This window comes from Centropristis striata, chromosome 5 (assembly GCF_030273125.1).
Source record: "Centropristis striata isolate RG_2023a ecotype Rhode Island chromosome 5, C.striata_1.0, whole genome shotgun sequence".
In the NCBI taxonomy this organism is placed as follows: Eukaryota; Metazoa; Chordata; class Actinopteri; order Perciformes; family Serranidae; genus Centropristis; species Centropristis striata.
In genome coordinates, this window is record NC_081521.1 from 42,129,209 (window position 1) to 42,150,113 (window position 20,905).

The window sequence follows — 20,905 nt, forward strand, 5'->3', positions numbered from 1 at the left end:
GGTTGCGAGTTTGAGACCCCTGGTCTAGTGCCATCACCAGAGCACAATTTGAATTGGTCCAATACTTTGGGAAATAACCAAATACCTGCAAACTAATGACACTCCCACTATTTACTGCATGTTAGTCTAGATGGAATTGTCCAAAAAGTGAAAGTGAGGAGCATTTATGGGTACAAGTCAGGAACCAGCCTACTTTACTTATTTCAAGGGTGCTGAATCCAAAAAAAAAAGGTTCCCAAGAGAAATTTTGAGTTTTTGACCTTCTGATTTGCATATCAAAATGGCGGCCGTTGGTCATTGGAGCATTTCCCCTTAGTTTTTTTGTAAGTAGGCAATCAAAGATGAGGAAATTAAGTTTCTAGATCTATAGTCTAGAGTCAGAGCAAGGATATAGTGGAGGCTCAGTGCCTTTTCTATGTATGTATATATATATATGCAAAATACCAACTTTTAGGGTGAAATTAAGCATTATTTGTGTCATTTTTTTAAGGCCGACATAAATATTCAATCAATATCACTTGTAAATGTTACAGCTGGTAATTTGCATATATATATGCATAAAAAAGACACTGAGCCTCCACTATATCCTTGCTCTGACCCTAGACTATAGATCCAGAAACTTAATTTCCTCATCTTGATTGCCTACTTACAAAAAAACTAAGGGGAAATGGTCCAACGACTGTGCAAGATGGGCAATTGGCCATTTGATACAAATTAGAAGGTCAAAAACTCACAATTTCGCTTGGGAACCATTTTTTTTGGACTCAGCACCCTTGAGATATGTAAGGTAGGCCGGTTCCTGACTTGTACCCATAAATGCTCCTCACTTCTTATAGGAGGCCTTTATTCTGAAATCCGTCTAGACTATGTGTCACTAATCTAAGATGGTGACCACAAACATAATTTAACTCACTACTGGCTCCAAATACTGCAGAAGGATCAGCTGTCATCCTGCTGGCCAATGGGAAGAGAGAATACATTCCCCATTCATGAGCTGCATCACTTCCTTCAGCGTCAAAGTACAAAAGGATCACTGGACCAGATAGAAACTGCTCTCTGGAGTCAGGATCACCCACCTTTAGTAGTTTGTATTTGACTACGCTCCACTCTTAACCAGATAAAATCAGAATATTGGAATAGCTGTGCATCACATGATGTGTTGATCTCTGATGATTGGCTATTCAATGTTTCCTAAACAATTACTACAGTTCCAGCAGGCAGTCAGTGAACTATTATAACCCTTAATGAAGCTTAAAAACCTCTCAGAGATGATGAAACGTTATAAAGAGATTATAGATCACAGAGTTATTGTTATAAATCAGCAGGATTATGGAAAGTCTTCTCCATTATCTCTATTATAAAATACCAAATAAATCATCACACAAATATAAATAAAGTAACAACAACTTGTGAAATAATTAGAGAAATTTATTAAATTCATTGCAGATATTATTTTGTTATTTCATCATATTTCATTTTCACAACATTACTTTGTTGGATATTATTTTATTTCATTATAAACTAAATTTATTTTTGAAAATCTCAAAACAGTGACACTTTAAATTCTGAACCAAAACACATGAAGTTGAAGGAACCAAATATCTAATCTCATCATAAAGAATATGTGTAATCTTATTTTATTAATCTTATCAATGAAATGTCAGACAATAGTTTTAAAAAATCTTATAGTTATAAATCCCCACAGCACAAACACATGCATTCTTATGTCTTGTTTTAATAAACCAACACCTTTAAATATGAGTAAATATGAGATTATGACTATACATGACAAAGAAAATCATTAAATATTCATATTAAGACAGAACTGTTTGCAATATATTAACTCAAATGAAGAAAGATGTTTTTACTCATGAAAGTAGATTTGAATGATTTCACACATTAAAGTTTAAAGTTGGATTTTCTCTGTCAAATTTCCAGTCAAATCTAATTTATATGATCTTACATATAAAATGTGAAAAATAATAAAACATTGCTGTTATAATTTCCCACAGCCCAAACACATCAATTCAAACTTAATAAACCAACAGTCTCTATTTGTTTACATATGAGTAAATATAAGTTTATGACCATATATGACCAATAAAAACATTAAATCTTTAAATTGGAGAAGCTGGAACCAGCAGATATTTGAGGTAAAATGACTAAAACTAGAAAATTTCTAAAGAAATTTTGATTGTGTGCTTGCCTCTGGCCCTTGATTCTCGTTGTTTAAATCAGCAGTTAAACAGGGACTCTGTCCTGAGTTCACAGACAACTCATACAAGTCTCTAGCACAAACGGATCAAAAGTTATGAAAGGGGGCGTGGCTAATCAAAAAGGGCGGGACTTTATGAAATATTGTTATGAAGAACTGGTGATTGATGAACCATCATCATGCTTGGCAAGTTTGAGGCAGATTGGACAATGTATGGTCAAGTTATAAAGTCTCATGTTTTATGAAGAAACGCCATGTCTGTTCACTTACGGTGCGTTCAGACCGGACGCATAGCGAATATTTCGCGCGACAAGATTACATACAAAGTCAATGCAAACACGCGAATAGACGCAAATTTTTGCCGGCGGCACGAATCGCGGGTTTCGCGCGACGCGAATGAAACAACGCGAGTTCGCGTGAGTTCAATAAAAGCAACCATTTGGCCAGGTGGAGTCGACCAATCAGAACAGAGCAATCAACTGAAAGTAACTGACAGTTCTGCCACACTGAGCAGCCAGAGGTCGACAAACTGAAAACTCTGGCCTTGAACAGAAAGCATTTTTGGCAAAACCATAATACCTATCATTGATCCGACTTCACTTTGAGCGTCCTGAGTTCTTCCTCAACGTCTACATATGGTTTTTTTTAAGAAAGATGAAAAAATAGCTTTGTTAGAGCGATCTAAAAAAACTGTTAAATTTTTTTTTGGGAGAAATCTTCCTGCATTTTTAATATGGGAGCCAATGAGGCAGTTGGTGCGTTTTGTTTGTGCATCTGTGCGTCCTGCGCCAAAACTATAACTCTGACAGCTTTACCAGAGGATTGTGAGTGAGAGGACAAATTTTCCTACGTTTCTATGTATAAATTATTTCTGGAGAGTGAAATTTGCGGCCTGGAGCGCAGTTTTCAAATTAATTTTTTGACAATTTGTTCTCTCACTCTACACTCTGCTTGATGACATCACCACTCTAGACTCTCCATAGGGTTACATTGGGGGGATTTTTTTACGTGTTTTTGCCCAATAATTTGAAAACCGTTTGTCGAAACCCTTATAAAAGTCATAGCACACCTGTCATGGGCGAGGAGTAGTCGACCGAAAAACAACATGGAAGAAACGGAAGAATAATAGTCCCGAGGAATAACAATTAGTGTGCTTTTGCAAGCAAGCACACAAAATGATTATATTTGATTATAAAAACAGCTGCAACGAGTCGATTAATCAGCTAATTGTTGCAGCTCTATTCTCACACATCACACAAAGACTCTGAAGGAAGCTTCTGGTCCTTCAGCTTCAGGTCCTTCAGCTTCTGGTCCTTCAGCTTCAGGTCCTTCAGCTTCTGGTCCTTCAGCTTCAGGTCCTTCAGCTTCAGGTCCTTCAGCTTCTGGTCCTTCAGCTTCTGGTGGAGGTGAGAAACATTATTACTCATTCAGATTATTACATTCTGCATTCTTCTTTACATTTCATCTTCTGGAAACTTCTTTTTCAGACTTTTTCCCACAAATAAAAAAGACACAAAAAACATGAACAAAAAAGACACAAGAAATACACAAAATCTTTTACAAAAAAACACATAAAAAACACAAAAAAAACCCACAAAAAACACAAAAAATTAAAAAATTACAAAAAACACAGATAAAAATACAAAAACATTAAAAAATTACAAAAAACACAGATAAAAACACAAAAAACACACAAAAAATGGACAAAATATCACACAAGAAAACAGTAAACACAAAAGATGCCATTAAAAATGTTGAAACGCACACTGCAAAATTTGAAAAATCTCTGCAAAAAAAGTAAAATCATGCTTTAGTGTTTATTTTTTGTGGCAGATAGAAGCTTTTACTGCGTGTTGATTCATTAATAGTCACAATTCCACCTGAACGAAGCCTTCAGAGGCACAACGACACTATTCACTTCTCATGTCACGTTACTGTCCAAAGCATTGTAACGTTTATAACATATAGTTAGTGAATGATTTTGCTTTATTTATTATTCTAAATGTCTCTTTATCTGTTTCCTCCTCAGACAAACAGTATTTTACTGCTTTAATGTGAATTCACCCTCTGAGGGTCAATACAGTTTTATCTCATCTTATTTTAGATTTGCTTCTAACAGTCATTTATTTGCTCAGTTTTTGCATAAAAGTTGAATAAAAAGAATAAAAAGATGATTTACCTGCTTCAGTATTCCCTCAATGACAGCAGGCACAGGGAGAATCCTCCTTATAGTCTTCACCTTCATCAAAGAAGCTTTAAAAAAAACAATCAAACATGATCAGTTCCGAGATTTCTGCTCTGATAATAATCAGCATCCTATTGATATAAAGTGTCATCAGCTAGTTTAGTCCTTCAGTTTATCAGCAGAACTTTATAAGTTATCAGTTACTTCCTCCATCTGTTCATATTCTCACATTCAAGTCAACACAAACTGATTACATAGTTATTATGTCCAGAAATGTTTTTTATTTTCTCATTTCATGCTAAAGTTAATCTAACTCTAGTATAAATACTGTTTGAATCAGGGGTTACCACTTAGATGGACTGTAGCAGATGAATGGAAACTTCTGGTCACACTTCCTGTCCCTCCATCCTCCAGAGGAGCTGAAATCTGCTGCTGCACAATCCTCCTTCCCCCCGTAGTTATCAGGTTGACCTGACTTCCAGTATCTGAACGAGGAGCTGCTTCCATCGGACCACTTCCAGGAGTCTCTGAAAAGGCCGATCCAGACAGCCCATACTCCTGGAACCAGCTCCTGGACCTTCTGGTTCTCTGCCTGGTTCCTCACACTGGCCAGGTCTGTGTGGTGTTCTCTGCAGTAGCTCTGGGCCTCTGTCCAGCTCATGGAGTCGTTAATGAAGACAAAAGTCACATCCAGCCCTGAACATAGAGCAGAGAGAAATGCTGTGCAGAGGCAACATAACACACACTGATGCAAACTTTATATCTGAGTTTTTCTCCGTCTGAATATTTTTCTCAGATGTTTCTTAACCCTTTGATGTACAACATGAATCTAAAGTGATCCGACAGTTTTTATGTTCTATATCTTTGCAATAAATTATTTTCATCATTCAGTATTTCAGGTTTTCCTCAATTAGTTTGTTTTTGATCATCATACATCCTCATTTTATGTTTTCCTTTATTATTTTTTAATAAAATCCATTTTTGTGTCACTACTCTTCTAATGCACAACATGGGTCAAAAATGACCCATATCCATTTTTTAGCTAAGTAGCTTGCTAAGCTAACTACTTAGCTAACTTATCGGCTAAGCATTTAGCTAAGTAGCTCGTTAATGACCGTCATTCATTAACGAGCTACTTCTACTTCTTCTCCTTCTTGGCTAAGTAGTTAGCTTAACAAGCTACTTAGCCAAGTAGTTAGCTATGCAGTAATACAAAAGCTTTGTTTCTTCATAAAGTATGAGAAGCAAAATGTAAATAATGATCAGTTGTTATCAAAAATAAGATTTTTAAAGAATACTTGGAATATTCAATCATAAAATAAGTTGATATGAAAAGATAGAGCACAGAAACACACAGCAGCATTAAATAACACTATTATATTAAATAACACTATTATATTAAATAACAATATTATATTAAATAACACTATTATATTAAATAACAATATTATATTAAATAACACTATTATATTAAATAATATTATATCAAATAACACTATTATATTAAATAACAATATTATATTAAATAACACTATTATATTAAATAACACTATTATATTAAATAACAATATTATATTAAATAACACTATTATATTAAATAACAATATTATATCAAATAACACTATTATATTAAATAACAATATTATATTAAATAACACTATTATATTAAATAACACTATTATATTAAATAACACTATTATATCAAATAACAATATTATATTAAATAACAATATTATATTAAATAACACTATTATATTAAATAACAATATTATATTAAATAACATGGGGAATGAATGAGGGTCATTTTAGACCATGTTGTTCATTAGAAGGGGGGTCAATATGTTGAGCATCAAAGGGTTAACAAACCTGTAATATAGTGTTTGTCAAGGAAAACAGAAAAAAAGCAGAGTTCTGAATGAGGGTGACTTTCGAGCATGTTGTGCATTAGAAGGGTTAATGAATGTGAGCATGAAGCTGAAGTCACCGTGGAGCTGTGTGCAGATCAACTCCTTCTCTTGCAGCCCTGTTGACTGAGACAGTGACGTGGGATAAAGCTGTTAATGATGGAGCTCTTTATAGAAACAGAGAAATGAAGGCAGGACTCATCTGCTTTAAATGAGCTTCATGTAACTGGAGACAGAGAGGCAAAGAGCAGCAGAGAAGGGGAGAGGTCAACAAGCTCACCTGGTCTGTTTGACCTTCACTCATCAATATTCTCACCTGTCACATCACAGCACACCGCCCGGAAGGTGGCTGTGCAGCGAAGATCGTTCCATAGTCCAGTACCACTATACATCACTGTGCAGTGTTGAACACCTCCCCAATTGTTTGGTTGTCCAGTCTTCCACCGTCTGAACTCCTCCTCTCCTGGTCCGTAGAAGCTTGTGTCTGACAGTGACCACTTCAGGCTCATGTCATCATCATCACCATTGTACAGTCCGATCCAGGCGAGCTGAAACACATATTTGCATTAATAATAATATTCATGTGTCCATATGAAGAGTGAAACAGGTTGTGCTTCCTGTAATAATTGCTGCTGTTTATACTGGACATTAAGAGATCTCTTATAATACACGTTCAATAGGGAACTAAATCCTTCGTCCTCCTTCAGAGTAAAAAAACAAAAAGATTTAAAAGTTTGTGTGAAGTTTCACGTCTCAGACTGTAAAACTTTAAACCCACGTGTCACTGACATGATGTCAGAAACATGTTGAAAGTGAACTCACAGAGGAAACTCCTGCTGTTTCTGCCGTTTTCTTCAGGATCTCAGCTTCCTCATTGCTGTCTACAGTGGCCAGGTCTGTGTATTTCTCTCTGCAGTAACTTTGTGCTTCAGTAAAGTTCTTCTCTAAAGAAATGAAATGGAACTCACGTCCAGCACACAGGCCTGTAGAGACACACACATACTGATCACATTTATGATATAAATAACTTTCTATACATGTTCACTCTGTAACTTTACAGTTTAATGGATTCAGACGCGTCAAAGTATTTCTGTTTGATGCCACTTTATACCTGCAATAATATAATATAATATAACTGACAGGATTTCACACTGACAGATTTTTCTTTGTACTTATTCTGAATTTAAGAAACAGGGCAAATTTATAAAACACAACACATTGTTGTATTTTAAACATTTTTGGCGTGTGACCTCTTCTAAAATAATCTGTATAATAATAATGAATAATAAAGTACAGTGTATAATAAAGTGTTTTGGTTAGATAACATCAGGACAGATCTACCAGGGCCGACAGGCCTGAGGGCTCCACATGTCAATCAGAAATTAACTCAAATAAAAATGAAATTTTTTCATGAAGAAAATGAGTTTAATTAGTGCAGGATAAAGTATATAAACTCAGCAGTGGAAAACAGAGACTGAGCGCATTTTAACTGATTTATCTCTTATACATACAAGACAAATTAGAGATGTGACTGATTCCTGTTAAAAGAAAGGATACGAGGTCAGTGTGTGTTTGAGTTAAAAGTCCCTCTGAGGACTCAGTTTATAATGAGCTGGACTGGAACAATAACCAATAATAAACCAGCATGAAACTATTTTTGAGCTCTTCATCCAGCCGTCAGCATCAGTCAGTCTGGTTTAGTCTCTACGTCGATCGGGATTTTATTCTACATAATTTATTTAGCAAATGAGGAGGTTTAAGATTTATAATGAGCTGCAACGTCCCAGTTTCTAAACTGCCTCTGTAAGTATTATCAGCATCAGCATCTCTTGTTTTAAATGATGCCATGTTTCTTTTCTCCACACAAGGAATTACTTTAGAACAATGCTCAAATTACTATTAAAAACCAAAGTGTATATAAAGAGAGCTGGTGGAGAGGGACATCATCTTTGTGACGGACTTGTTTGATGATAATGAATCCTTTCCAGTCAATTACAGTCTGTTTCTATTGTAAAGGCCATAATCCCCACTGCTATGATTGAGTTAATAAAATGTCACTTCAATTATCAAAATGTCACTGTTCATATACATTCTCTCCCCCACCCCCACTTCTGGAGGACAACTTTATTTTTATTTACAGAACAAGAAAAGGTCAAACAACTTAAACAGAAAATAAGGTAAATAATAAAATAATAAAGAGTAGATATTAACAACACCAGTTAACACGTTAATGTTGATTTCTGATAGTTAATAAGTAGGAGGAGGGTTATTGTGGCCAGACATGTTGATATGCAAATCAGCAGGCAGACAGACAGACCCATGGGGGAATTTTATGTAAATGCTACAGATGCGTATGTGTGTGTACTTTGTATTTATATTATATTATATAATATGTGTTTCAGGATATTTCAGGGAGAATAAAGGGTGTGTTGCAAAGTTCTGTGGAATTGGGATCAGGCACTTGTAGAGGTGAATTTCTTAATAAATGTAGACCAGGTTTTGTTTTGGTATATTGTGATGAATTGATGCATTGATATTTGGTCTATTAACAGATTCTTGTCTGTGATGTTCAGTCACATACACCTTCTCTAAAGATGGGTGGGATTGATATAATGGATAAAAAATGCACAAACAAGCATGTCAGAAAACTTTTACAGAGGAAAGTTCTTTTGGATTCACAATTGAAGGAATAAAGTGGCGTAGAGCCGCTCGTGTCCCTTCAAACTCTCCAATAAGATCAGACAGCTTCATTTTTAAATTCTGCATAATATTTAACCTCGTTATAAATTAATTTCCAGGTTTGCTGATGTAGGCGAAATGTGCACTTTTTGTGGAGATAATCCAGAGACAACTTTACATTTAATTTTATGTTTGCCAAGTGTCATATATATATATATATATATATATATATATATTAAACTACAGTTACTGTAACTGACATTTTTCTTTGTACACTGCAAAAAAGGTGTTTAAAACCAGATCAAACAGTAAATCTAAAGGTCTAAAACCAGATCAAACAGTAAATCTAAAGGTCTAAAACCAGATCAAACAGTTAATCTGAGGGAAATGATCTTGCTGCATGGACAGATAATTTACCTTGACAAGATTTATTAAATTAAGATTATTAAATCTAGAAATAAGCATGTTGAACACTTAAAATAATAAATGAACTCTTAAAACCAAATAAATGATCTAACACTTCTAAATCTAAAGTTTTTTTTTATCTTGGTAAGAACCAAATAATCATCAGGTCACTCTGCTCGGGCCAGTTCATCACTGCTGGCAGCTTTACTTTATCTGGTTTAAGAGTTCATTTATTATTTTAAGTGTTCAACATGCTTATTTCTAGATTTAATAATCTTAATTTAATAAATCTTGTCAAGGTAAATTATCTGTCCATGCAGCAAGATCATTTCCCTCAGATTTACTGTTTGATCTTGAAACTCCTGAACGCCTGTATTTCTCTCATTGTTAATAAAGAAAACCAATAATGTGATAAGAGTTCTGCAGCCACAATAATATATATATATATAAAAGAAAAGAAAGACTTGCCTGTTGCAGCCGTGAGGAGCAGAAGAAGAAGCAGCATCTTGTTTCTCTCCGGCTTCATGAGAGAGAAACCCTTCAGACTTCTGGCTTCATGAGAGAGAAACCCTTCAGACTGCTGCTGCAGGAACAGATGAACAATGAACAACACCTCAGGATTATTCCAGCAACAGAGGCAGCAATCATTTGCATGTTAAGGAAATAACAGGCAAATGATTAGCGCTAGCTAAACAAATGTGAACCTTTCTGTTGTGTGTGACTGTTCAGTGAGGAGGAAACAGCTGTTTACCAGGTAACAGAGGAACACACCTGGCAGGAGTAGAGAGCCTTTACTGCAGTAAAAGTACTCATACTACACTGTTAAAAAATACCACATTACAACTAAAAGTGCTGCATTCAACCCTTACTGAGAGTAAAAGAATAAACAATGTCTATAAAAAGTATTCTTCCCTCTTTTGTTGCTTTTACATATGAAATCATGGTTTAAAAAGAATTTGCAAAAAAAAACCTTCTTTAATATCAAAGTGAAAACAGATTTCTACAAAATAGTATCAATTAATTAAAAATCTATAATGGAAAATAAGTGATTGCATAAGTATTGTCGTGGCAATTCTGGTCAAATGCACTAAGTTAATGGGTGAGCTGGCCAAGAACAAAGCACTCAATACTCTGTTCAGCAAGATTTATTAGCACATTCATGTTCCATACACCGCACAATCCCGAATGGCTCTTTCACAATACAACAAAGTCCCGTACACCGCTCGACTTATGTCTGTTGTAGTTCCCAGCATTGATTCTTTAGTAAGCCTCAATGCGGCCCTATCTTCCTGCCCTAAACATCACATCAGGACAGAGTCCACTGTTCCCCTCAGTCATGGTGTTATCATTATTAAGTTCACAGAGTCAGTTCCCACAATGCCTTGTGTCTTGAATATCAAGTAGGTCGCCGCCTACCTCATGTCCCACCATGCAGGAAACACCAAATGTCCTTCACAGTATTCATCCCCTTCAAAGTAACTGATCTAATTGAACAGAGTTCAGCTGGTTGATGCAGCAGAGTCTCAGTTAGTGAATGTAGATCAGCATTTAGTGATTTCAGTATAAAACATGTGTGTGTGGAGGTCCAGTCTCTGGTTCATCACTAGTCCTGATACAACATGAAGACTAGAGACTAACAGTCCTAGTAACTCAGAGAAAAGATCATCAACAGTAGAAGTCAGGACATGAGACAAACAAGTGTGAACTCACTGGATCCTACAGAGTTCAACCATCATTAGAAATGAAGCAGGATGGGTTAGGGTTGTATTTTTTGGCCTAAAACAGTGATTTAAGTTGGTAAAACTTGGAAATATAAATTATTGACTTTTAGGGCAATAATGTAAGTTAGCACAACAAAGGAAGCCAGTTGTCTGCTCAAAAACAAGTTGGTGAGTTGTTGTTACTTATATCTTTAAGTTGGGGTTCACAACAAGGGACAATAGTTCTGATAACTCTTATTTCTTTGTTGGGAAATTCGGGAAAGCGGTGAAATTCAGTCATTAGCGAAAGCTAGCGGCTAACTGATGCTAGCGGCTAACTGATGCTAGCGGCTAACTGATGCTAGCAGCTAACTGATGCTAGCGGCTAACTGATGCTAGCGGCGCTGCTTGTTACAGCTACAAGAGTAGCCATTAGCATATCAATGCTAACTCAAAATTGTGGTCGCAACATTAGCTGACATTTCATAGCGGCGTTACAATCGTGCCAATTCAGCACATTGCAGAAGTTAGCAGAAGTAAGGATTAAAAGTTATTACAATGTAAAATTATACGTTTGTACAACTTACAGTTGAGTTGACAAAAATCTGAATTCAGAGTTGAGCAAACTCAAAAACAAAACTTAAAATATTAAGTTTAATTGCCCAACTTAAAATTTTATCGAAGTTTGTTGCCTTGAAATTTTGAGTTCACCCAACTTTTCTTTTTTTGCAGTGTATCAATCAAACAGGTTTATCAGTGTATTAAGGGACCTACATAGAAACTGGGTCGTCATTTTTTTTCAAGCATCAGAACATTTGACTGATACGACCAGAAGACACATACTGGAACTACAAGATTACACAAGAACGACTATCGTCTTCAGCTTCCCTTCTCGCCTGGTCCTCGTATCTTTTCCTCATTCTTTCTTGTTCCTCTTTCATTTGTCTCTCATGATCTGCTCTTAATTTCTGCTTTGTTTCTTCAGCATCTCTCTCTCTCTCCATCCTCTCTCTCCTTCTCTCTGCTTCTCTCTCTTCTCTCTCCCTCCTTCTCTCCTCTTTCTCCCTCTTCCTCTCCTCCTCTCTCTCTTTCTCCCTCTTCCTCTCCTCCTCTCTCTCTCTTTCTCTCTCTTCTCTCTCCCTCCTTCTCTGATCATTCATCTCCTCTTCCTCCCTCTTCCTCTCCTCCTCTCTCTCTTTCCTCTCCCTCTTCCTCTCCTCCTCTCTCTCTTTCCTCTCCCTCTTCCTCTCCTCCTCTCTCTCTTTCCTCTCCCTCTTCCTCTCCTCCTCTCTCTCTTTCCTCTCCCTCTCTCTCTCAGCCTGGACTTGTGCATTAATTAAGTCAAACTGTTTTTGACATTTTTCTTGTGCTACTCTCTCTATTTCCTCTCTTTCTTTGCGCATTTCCTCTTCTTTCTCTTTCAGGATGCGTTGTTTCTCCATCTCGAGTTTCCTCTCGGCCTCTTGGAACATCTGGCTGGTGTAGTGGCTTCCTCCGTTCTTCTGGGCGATATCTCTGATCTTGTTGAGCAGCTCAATGACCTGAGAGCGATCCTTCAGCTTATTATTGAACACATGGTATTGGCCATTACATCTGCCTATGAGCTCTAGCAGGTCTGGGCTTTCATCGATGAACTCCTCAATGGTTACGTCTTCCAGACTGTCCCCGTGAGTGAAGAGGACCATGCTGTATCTGTCTGCAGTCTGGCCAAAGATCTCTTGAATCTTCTGCACTGACTGCTTCTCCTCTAGAGTGAACCTGCCCAGCCTGATGACCACCAGGAACACATGTGGCCCAGGAGAAGCGTAAGAGACGCACTGACCCACATCTTTAGTGGTTTTCTCCATGCCGAACCTGGTGTCGTACAGGCCCGGGGTGTCGATCACAGCAACCTGTTGCCCATCCACATCACTTTTTCCTTTGGAGCAATCGAGAGTATTCGATGTTGCACTGAGCTTAGATTCGAAGCACTGTCGTCCCAGAATGGTGTTCCCAGTGGCACTCTTCCCCATCCCAGTGTCTGGGATGGTTCACCATTTACAGGAAATGGTTCTGAGACATTAGTTCTTTCAAACCCCCCTCCCCCCGTCAGCTGAAAGTGAAACTGCACGGTGGAAACGAGGCCAACAGTCTGACACATTTGTTTGAAGGTTTGTTAGATTTCAAGATAAATCTTTTACTTAACATAATACAAATAAGGTTAATACTATGAATGTTTGTTTCTGTGACAACACCCAGTATCAGAGAAAAGGTTTCTGAAAGTCCCTCCAAGACTCTTTAGAAAATAGCCTTCACCTGACTCATACATGCCCCCTTTAACAGAAACTAAACATAAAAGATCAATCAGTAGCTGGTGGAACCATAGACATATATACATGTATATATATATATATATATATATATATATATATATATATATATGTATATATGTATATATGTCTATGGGTGGAACTATACACTACCAAAAATAAGTAAAACGCCCCACAAATACTTCAGGACCCCTCACATCCACTATGGGTTTGAAAAACTAATAAATATTTTCCACATTTTCTAATCCATAATCATGTATTTTTACAATGTGAACTCCATACTTTTAAACGTTGTTTACAGTATTTATGTTGTAAATGTCTTTGTAAAGCACTTAGAAAACAAATTGCATTAAATGTGCGCACGCAGACACACACACACACACACACACACACACACGGCAAAATCGTGAACACTAATGCTCGAGCATCATCTCGGCCTGATGAACAGATATGTCTGCATATGTAATTCCGTTTCGGAAAAGATAAAAAAAATATAATAGTTGGACCCTATGTGCCAAGGTTGTCAATACATTTCTAGGTTTTTGCCGTATCAATCAGCAGGGCGGGGATGATGTGACAAAATTTCCTTTATTTTCATTTTCTGTTTGTCTCATTTCCCATCTTCTTATAGTGGAGATATGGAGAATAAGAAGGAGAAATGACAATCAATTCCTATTTTACAGGCATATTTTGAATAAAACAATCCGCATTTTTACTTGAAAAAATAAATAAATCTGAATCTAAAAATTTGTTTTTTCGTGTTTTGATTTCCAAACGGATGTGGATTTGAAGGAAGATTCAGCAGTGATCACTGTTATACCGCTATAACATAATATAAAGGCCTAGAGGATCATGACTTACTGAAGTTTCTGTCCATGTTGGAGTGAAGAGTATGAAGCAGATGCTGCAGCTGTAACTGTCTCCTGCAGCTCTCAGCATGGCTCTATATATATATTTACTAAACCACACCCACACATAGCTGCAAACAGTCAAAGTGAAGCCAAAAGTTTCATCGCTTCATTTTTAGCAAATCCCCCCTCACTGAGCATTTACAGGAAATACTGTACTCTTCTGATGAAATGAAAATGAAAGTAACAAACATGGTAACAAATATTTTTGAAGCTGATAGAATCATATGAAATGTGTTCTATTGATTTGAAGGAATCATACTATAGTGATGCTGCACGCTGCACGTCAGGAGAGCTGCATGGTTGTTACTGATGTTCCAGGTCATCAGACCAAGTGAGCGGTTTCACTTTCTGATCAGATCAATAAGCCTTGGTGCAGAGTAGTCAGCCTGTTCAGCATTAACAAGTGCTCCTTTACAAAGATCTGGTTTATTGCTTTATCTTTAGTAACTCTCCCCTCACTGACCATTTACAGGAAACAGCAGCAGTTTTCTTACAGGCCACATGATGCTGTGCTCTTCTGATGTGTGTACTTTAGTGCATGTGTGTGTGTGTGTGTGTATCTGTAACTGTAATCACATCAAAGATCAAAGCAATCAACAGAATTAACTGCCACCTGTTAATGTTCCGAAAGAGTGACAGCAGCCAGAGGTGGACAGACTCGAAATTCTGGCCTTGAACAGAAAGGATTTTTGGCAAAACCATAATACCTATCATTGATCCGACTTCACTTTGAGCGTCCTGAGTTCTTCCTGAATGTCTACATGTGATTTTTTTTAAGAAAAATTAAAAAATAGCTTTGTTAGAGCGATCTAAAAAAACTGTTCCATCTTCCTTTTTTTTCAAAATCTTCCTGCATTTTTAATATGGGAGCCAATGAGGCTGTTGGTGGTTTTGGTGGCGAATCTTTGCATCGTACGTCCAAACTATAACTCTGACAGCTTTACCAGAGGATTGTGAGGGAGAAGACTAATTTTCCTACGTTTCTATGTATAAATTATTTCTGTAGAGTGGAATTTGCGGCCTGGAGCGCAGTTTTCAAATTTATTTTTTGACAGTTTTTTCTCTCCCTCTACACTCTGGCGATGATGTCACACACTGTGACACGAACATTCCGTGCAATACACACCCATTATAATCTCAGAATTTCTCCAAAAATGATCATGGTGATTGAACAGGGATTGATAAAAAACTATATGACCTATCGAAACGTGGATTAATACACCGATACACAAGACTTGTGTCTACTGTTTAAAGTTTAAATGGAGTCTCTAGGTGAAATTATGCCGGAGAAGTAGACGTTTAAAAATCTCCAATTATTGTTCTTTTTCGCTCATTTTTTGTCGGCCGTCCCATTCATTTCAATGCAAAATTTTGGGCAGTTTTTCGCGACTTACGTCGCAAAAAAATCATATTCTGTAGAGAAAAGTAATAGCACACCGATCCCGATCAAACCGCACGTTTTGATTTATAATTTGTCCTGCAACTCTTCAAGTTGTAGGACTAGTAGCGGGACGAAATTGCGTCCGGAAGAGGAAGAAGAAGAAATCTAAAACTTTTGACCGGTAGTGTATCTGCCACTCATCACCTGTGTCTTACCTTAATGCCTTTCCTGTGATAATGCCCCACCTACAGCAGTGTTACCATACTTCTATCTCCTATTAACTGAGATCACATTGTATGGTCACGTATTCCTAATATGAACTGTTTCACATGAAACCTCAAATACAAGACATTGATTGCATGAGATGAAGTTTGTCTGTCTGAGTTTGTAAATGGCAGCCCGTGCCCTTTTGTAGTGTCTACATACTATTTGTCATCAAACAGTGATAACTGATTAAATTCAGTATATACACTACAGGTCAAAAGTTTTAGAACACCCCAATTTTTCCAGTTTTTTATTGAAATTCAAGCAGTTCAAGTCAAATGAACAGCTTGAAAGGGTCCAAAGGTAAGTGGTGAACTGCCAGAGGTAAATAAAAAAAGGTAAGCTTAACCAAAACTGGAAAATAATGTACATTTCAGAATTATACAAGTAGGCCTTTTTCAGGGAACAAGAAATGGGTTAACAACTTAACTCTATGGAGTCTTGGGCTATTTTGTCCATTTTTGAATTCTTTTCATGTCTTTGTAAGTCATTTTGTGTCATTTTGTGTCTTTTGGTGTCTTTTTTTGTCATTTTGTGTCTTTTTTTAGTCATTTTGTGTCTTTTGGTGTCTTTTTTTAGTCATTTTGTGTCTTCTTTTTTTAGTCCTTTAATCCAACATAAAATGTGATTTTTAATCTTTTTTTTACTTTCAAAACACTATCATGCTCAATAAAGAATTTTAAATGTTGCAAATGTGCATTAATTTCAGAGTACACTGAGACATTAAACTGCATCATTTTCAATTAAATTCTGGAAAAGTTGGTGTGTTCTAAAACTTTTGACCAGTAGTGTATACGTCTGCCATATCTTGCCACCCTTCAAAAATGTCTGCCTCCCCCTTGCCAACCCATAAATATTTTTCTAGATCCGCCCCTGAGTGTTGCCATGTCACACTACAGTTCACAGTCCTGTCTGCTATCAGGAGATAATAACAGGTAATAGTATCTGGAAGATCTACTGAAGCACACAGGCAGCCAATGCAGAGACTTTAAAACAGCTGTAATATTAATATGAGCTCTATGAACAAGGATCCTGGTGTTGGACTTCAGCTCAGCATTTAACGCCATCGTCCCAGAAACCCTCAGCTCCAAACTCTCCTACCTCCCTGAGCCAGGACCAGATCATCAAAGGACCAGATCATTAAAGGACCAGATCATTAAAGGACCAGATCATTAAAGGACCAGATCATTAAAGGACCAGATCATCAAAGGACCAGATCATTAAAGGACCAGATCATTACAGGACCAGATCATTAAAGGACCAGATCATTAAAGGACCAGATCATTAAAGGACCAGATCATCAAAGGACCAGATCATTAAAGGACCAGATCATTAAAGGACCAGATCATCAAAGGACCAGATCATTAAAGGACCAGATCATCAAAGGACCAGATCATCAAAGGACCAGATCATCAAAGGACCAGATCATTAAAGGACCAGATCATTACAGGACCAGATCATTAAAGGACCAGATCATTAAAGGACCAGATCATTAAAGGACCAGATCATTAAAGGACCAGATCATTAAAGGACCAGATCATTACAGGACCAGATCATTAAAGGACCAGATCATTAAAGGACCAGATCATTACAGGACCAGATCATTAAAGGTCCAGATCATCCAACAGGCCCAGCAGGAGAAGTCCAGTCTGCCCAGGAGCTGCTGATCACTTCATCCTCTCTGTTCTCCACCTTTATTCTGTCAATCTGTCAGCCTTTATATTCTGCTCCTGTCATAACTACTACAGCCACTAGAGGGCACAGCCCAGCAACAAACCAAAATATGGTTCATAATAAGCTGTTTAACCCTTTATTTATCAGGCCATATTTATATGTTTAAGGTCTGTATGTTATGTAAATATGTAACTGTATTCTGTGTTTGCTGCCTCTTGGACAGAGCTCCCTTGAAAAAGAGGTTCTTAATCTCAATGGGATATTCCCTGGTTAAATAAAGGTTAAATAAAAAAAATATATATTTGGTAACTTCAGTGGATATTAAACTGGTCCCCATGTCTCTCTGTTTGGTCGTAGAACCACATGGATTTATTCCAGATAATCAGCAAAGATCAGACTACGTCACAGACATCATGACATCTATGATAATAATATGCTAATATTAACTTTATTCACCTTCACCTCCAATGTAAAAGTGAAACATTTAGAAAAAAAATCTGCAAGAAACAGTCATAAAAACAGAGTTCAGAGTTCTTCAGTGACTTGTACCAGGAGAACTTGACTATGACGGCATTTTAGAGCCAAGTATGAATAAAAATACAAATACAAACCTGAAGAGAAAAAAGTTGCAAATTTACTAGATTAAAGTGGCAAATCTACAAGGAAAAAAGTCGCAGATTTAAGAGATTTAAAGTGGCAAATCTGCGCAGGATTTATGAGAAAAAAGTGGGAAAAAGCAACTTTTTTCTTGCAGATTCACCACTTTAAATCTCATAAATCTGCACTTTTTTTCTGGTAGATTTGCCACTTTAATCTTGCAAACTTTTTTCTCAAAATATGACCCCCCTCCCCCGGGTCTGTATGTTGTTTTTTTTACACATTCTGACAGTATGTAATATCCTCCAATATTCTCTAGGGTTGAAATTTGGAATTTGCAAGTATTTCAATGAGTGTCCTATTAAGAGTTAACCTTCAATTATATCTCGATTCAATTCAGAAGTAATTCAGAAGCAAATGATCACAGAATGATACGAATATGAAAAGCTCAAACTGATCTCAGAGAAGACATCAAGCTACGGGATTTGACCTATTTTCTAGGAAGGTCTGGTGTAATGAGAACAACATGATGGCCTTTCTGTCTGTATTTTTATTTATGGGCCTCCTGCTTTCTATCAGTGAAACTCTTTGCTCATCTTGTTGTTCTCCTGTGAGAAGTATCTGTTCTGAACACTTCCAGTATAAATCACTGGGACTATAATGTGTCTGTAGATACAGTTAGGGCTGTGACGATACATCGATATAGATCAATATATCGATGCATTGATGCATATTGCTGTCTTTAATTTATGCTTTTATTTTGACAATGTTTTGTTTTGCTGTGAGAAGAAAGACAGAACTTATATAAGACTGTTTTACATTTAAATATCTGAAAGAGCTCAGAAATAAAATCATGTTTTATTGTTTTTGTGAGTTGACATGAATGTAACAGGTGTGTTAAATGAGCATAATTATGAGATCGTCTCATATGGATCACAGGCCTCTGAATCAAATGTAATCAAAGTCGTATATAAAATAATTATACATTAAACATTTGAACAACATTTGAAGCTTTTAATTATTTCAAATAACACATTATTAGATTCACAATCTAGCCACCAGTTTACAGCACAGAGCCTTTTAAGTCCAGGAGGAAGGAGGAGGGAGGAGTGATCCTGCTACACGCTGGATGGAATTATTCCCTGAAAAAATGAATAAAATCAATTATCAAGTGTTACAGGAACATTTTCAGCATTGTCATGTTCTTCCAAGACTGGAGAGAGAAGCACAGCACAACCCAACAGACCTCCTCACTCAACAACACAAAGTCAACAAGATAGTCATCTTCTACAGATATGTTGATTTCTGACAACTTAACCCTCTACGTCAGCTGTTCTCAACCTTGGGGTCGGGACCCCAATTGGGGTCACGAGATGATTTCTGGGGGTCGCCAAATCATTTAGGAAGTCAGCTCTGTCTCCACTGTGTTAAAGTGTTCAAGTGTTAATGTGTTTTAGTCTTTTTGGTCATTTCATGTCTTTTTTTTTGGGCCATTTTGTGTGTCTTTTTTGGTCAATTTGTGTCTTTTTGTGGTCATTTTGTGTCTTTTTCTGATCATTTTGTGTCATAAAATAAAAAAATATATATAAATGCACAGACAGAGAGGTGTTTTAGTTGTTGTCTGCTTCATTATTTGTCCAAAATTCGTCGTATCAACTGAGTTTGTATGATCTGAGCTGTGAGATTGTGTTCAGTGAGACAACATGCATGTTAAATTGGGGGTCGCGACTCAAAAAGGTTGAGAACTACTGCTCTACGGTACGGTGTTGCCCTGTGGCAACATCCCCATTTTTGGCCTGTCAACTTTCTACAATGCATGTTTTTGAGTGATGCAATACTCAAAAAAAAGAGGTTAGAGTATAGGGAACCAATAGCAATGCTTTAAATTGTCACATGACCTCCAGGAGGCCATATTGAAATCCTGTTTTAAAGACTTTTCCAAAAGGAAACACTCAAAACGTAATTTCCTGGTCCTTTTCCATCTGGAAAAAATATATATTCCTAGTGATAGCTGAGTAAACCTTCATTTCTGATAGTTTCATACACTTAGACTGTTCAAAACATTAATTCCAATGGGTCGTTGGTTCAATGGGACAATGTTTCCTACAGGCTGTCTACACTTTTATAGTACAATGTTGCCAACATTGTCACAAACTCCTTCTGAAACTGAAACTCTGTACCATCGAGGGTTAAATGTAGCAGATCCCACAGAATAACAACCTTGTCCATTCAATATGTGATGAATCTGGAACGGTTTGGTGAGAGTAGCCCTTATAGATAGATAGATAGATTATTTATTATTATTATTATTATTATTATTATTATTATTATTATTATTATTATGGGAGGTCACAGGCCCCTTGATCTCTGTCTGCCCTCCACAGATTCAACATAAAATACATTTTTGGACAACTGGAGTTGGGAAGTGCCTTTATCTTTGTAACACTGCTTCTTCCTCCAGTGAAAGGGCCCACTGGTCCTGGCAGAAGCTCTGTGGTATCTCTGCTGATGGACCAGCCTGGAGCCTTTCAGGACTGATAGTGCATAATTCCCTGGGATCTAGATGAACCCTGCAGATAATCAAAGGTGAAATCACACACACACCATCCAACTCCTCCATAAGAATGATGCAATAGAGCTTCTTACAGACTGATAACCAGTCTGAGTGGAGGAACCATCAA

The 20,905-nt window shown here is 36.9% G+C and overlaps 2 protein-coding genes across 3 annotated transcripts; both read right to left on the bottom strand.

Moving 5' to 3' along the window:
* Positions 1 to 1,929: 1,929 nt before the first annotated feature.
* Positions 1,930 to 5,069, bottom strand: LOC131971036 (lectin-like). 2 transcript variants are annotated; one of them, XM_059332307.1, is made up of 3 exons: positions 4,748 to 5,069; positions 4,395 to 4,468; positions 1,930 to 2,844 (listed from the first exon to the last, which is right to left on the bottom strand). In XM_059332307.1, exons 1-2 carry the CDS (start codon positions 5,059 to 5,061, stop codon positions 4,411 to 4,413), a joined length of 372 nt encoding a protein of 123 aa, XP_059188290.1. In that variant the 5' UTR covers positions 5,062 to 5,069; the 3' UTR covers positions 1,930 to 2,844; positions 4,395 to 4,410. The 2 variants fall into 2 exon arrangements, with proteins under 2 accessions (XP_059188290.1, XP_059188289.1); XM_059332306.1 differs by lacking the exon at positions 1,930 to 2,844 and adding an exon at positions 3,150 to 3,612.
* Positions 5,070 to 10,793: 5,724 nt separating this feature from the next.
* On the bottom strand, positions 10,794 to 13,396 carry LOC131971583 (GTPase IMAP family member 4-like). Its single transcript, XM_059333092.1, has 3 exons — positions 13,384 to 13,396; positions 12,298 to 13,108; positions 10,794 to 12,090 (listed from the first exon to the last, which is right to left on the bottom strand). Exons 1-3 carry the CDS (start codon positions 13,394 to 13,396, stop codon positions 11,937 to 11,939), a joined length of 978 nt encoding a protein of 325 aa, XP_059189075.1. The 3' UTR covers positions 10,794 to 11,936.
* Positions 13,397 to 20,905: the final 7,509 nt, after the last annotated feature.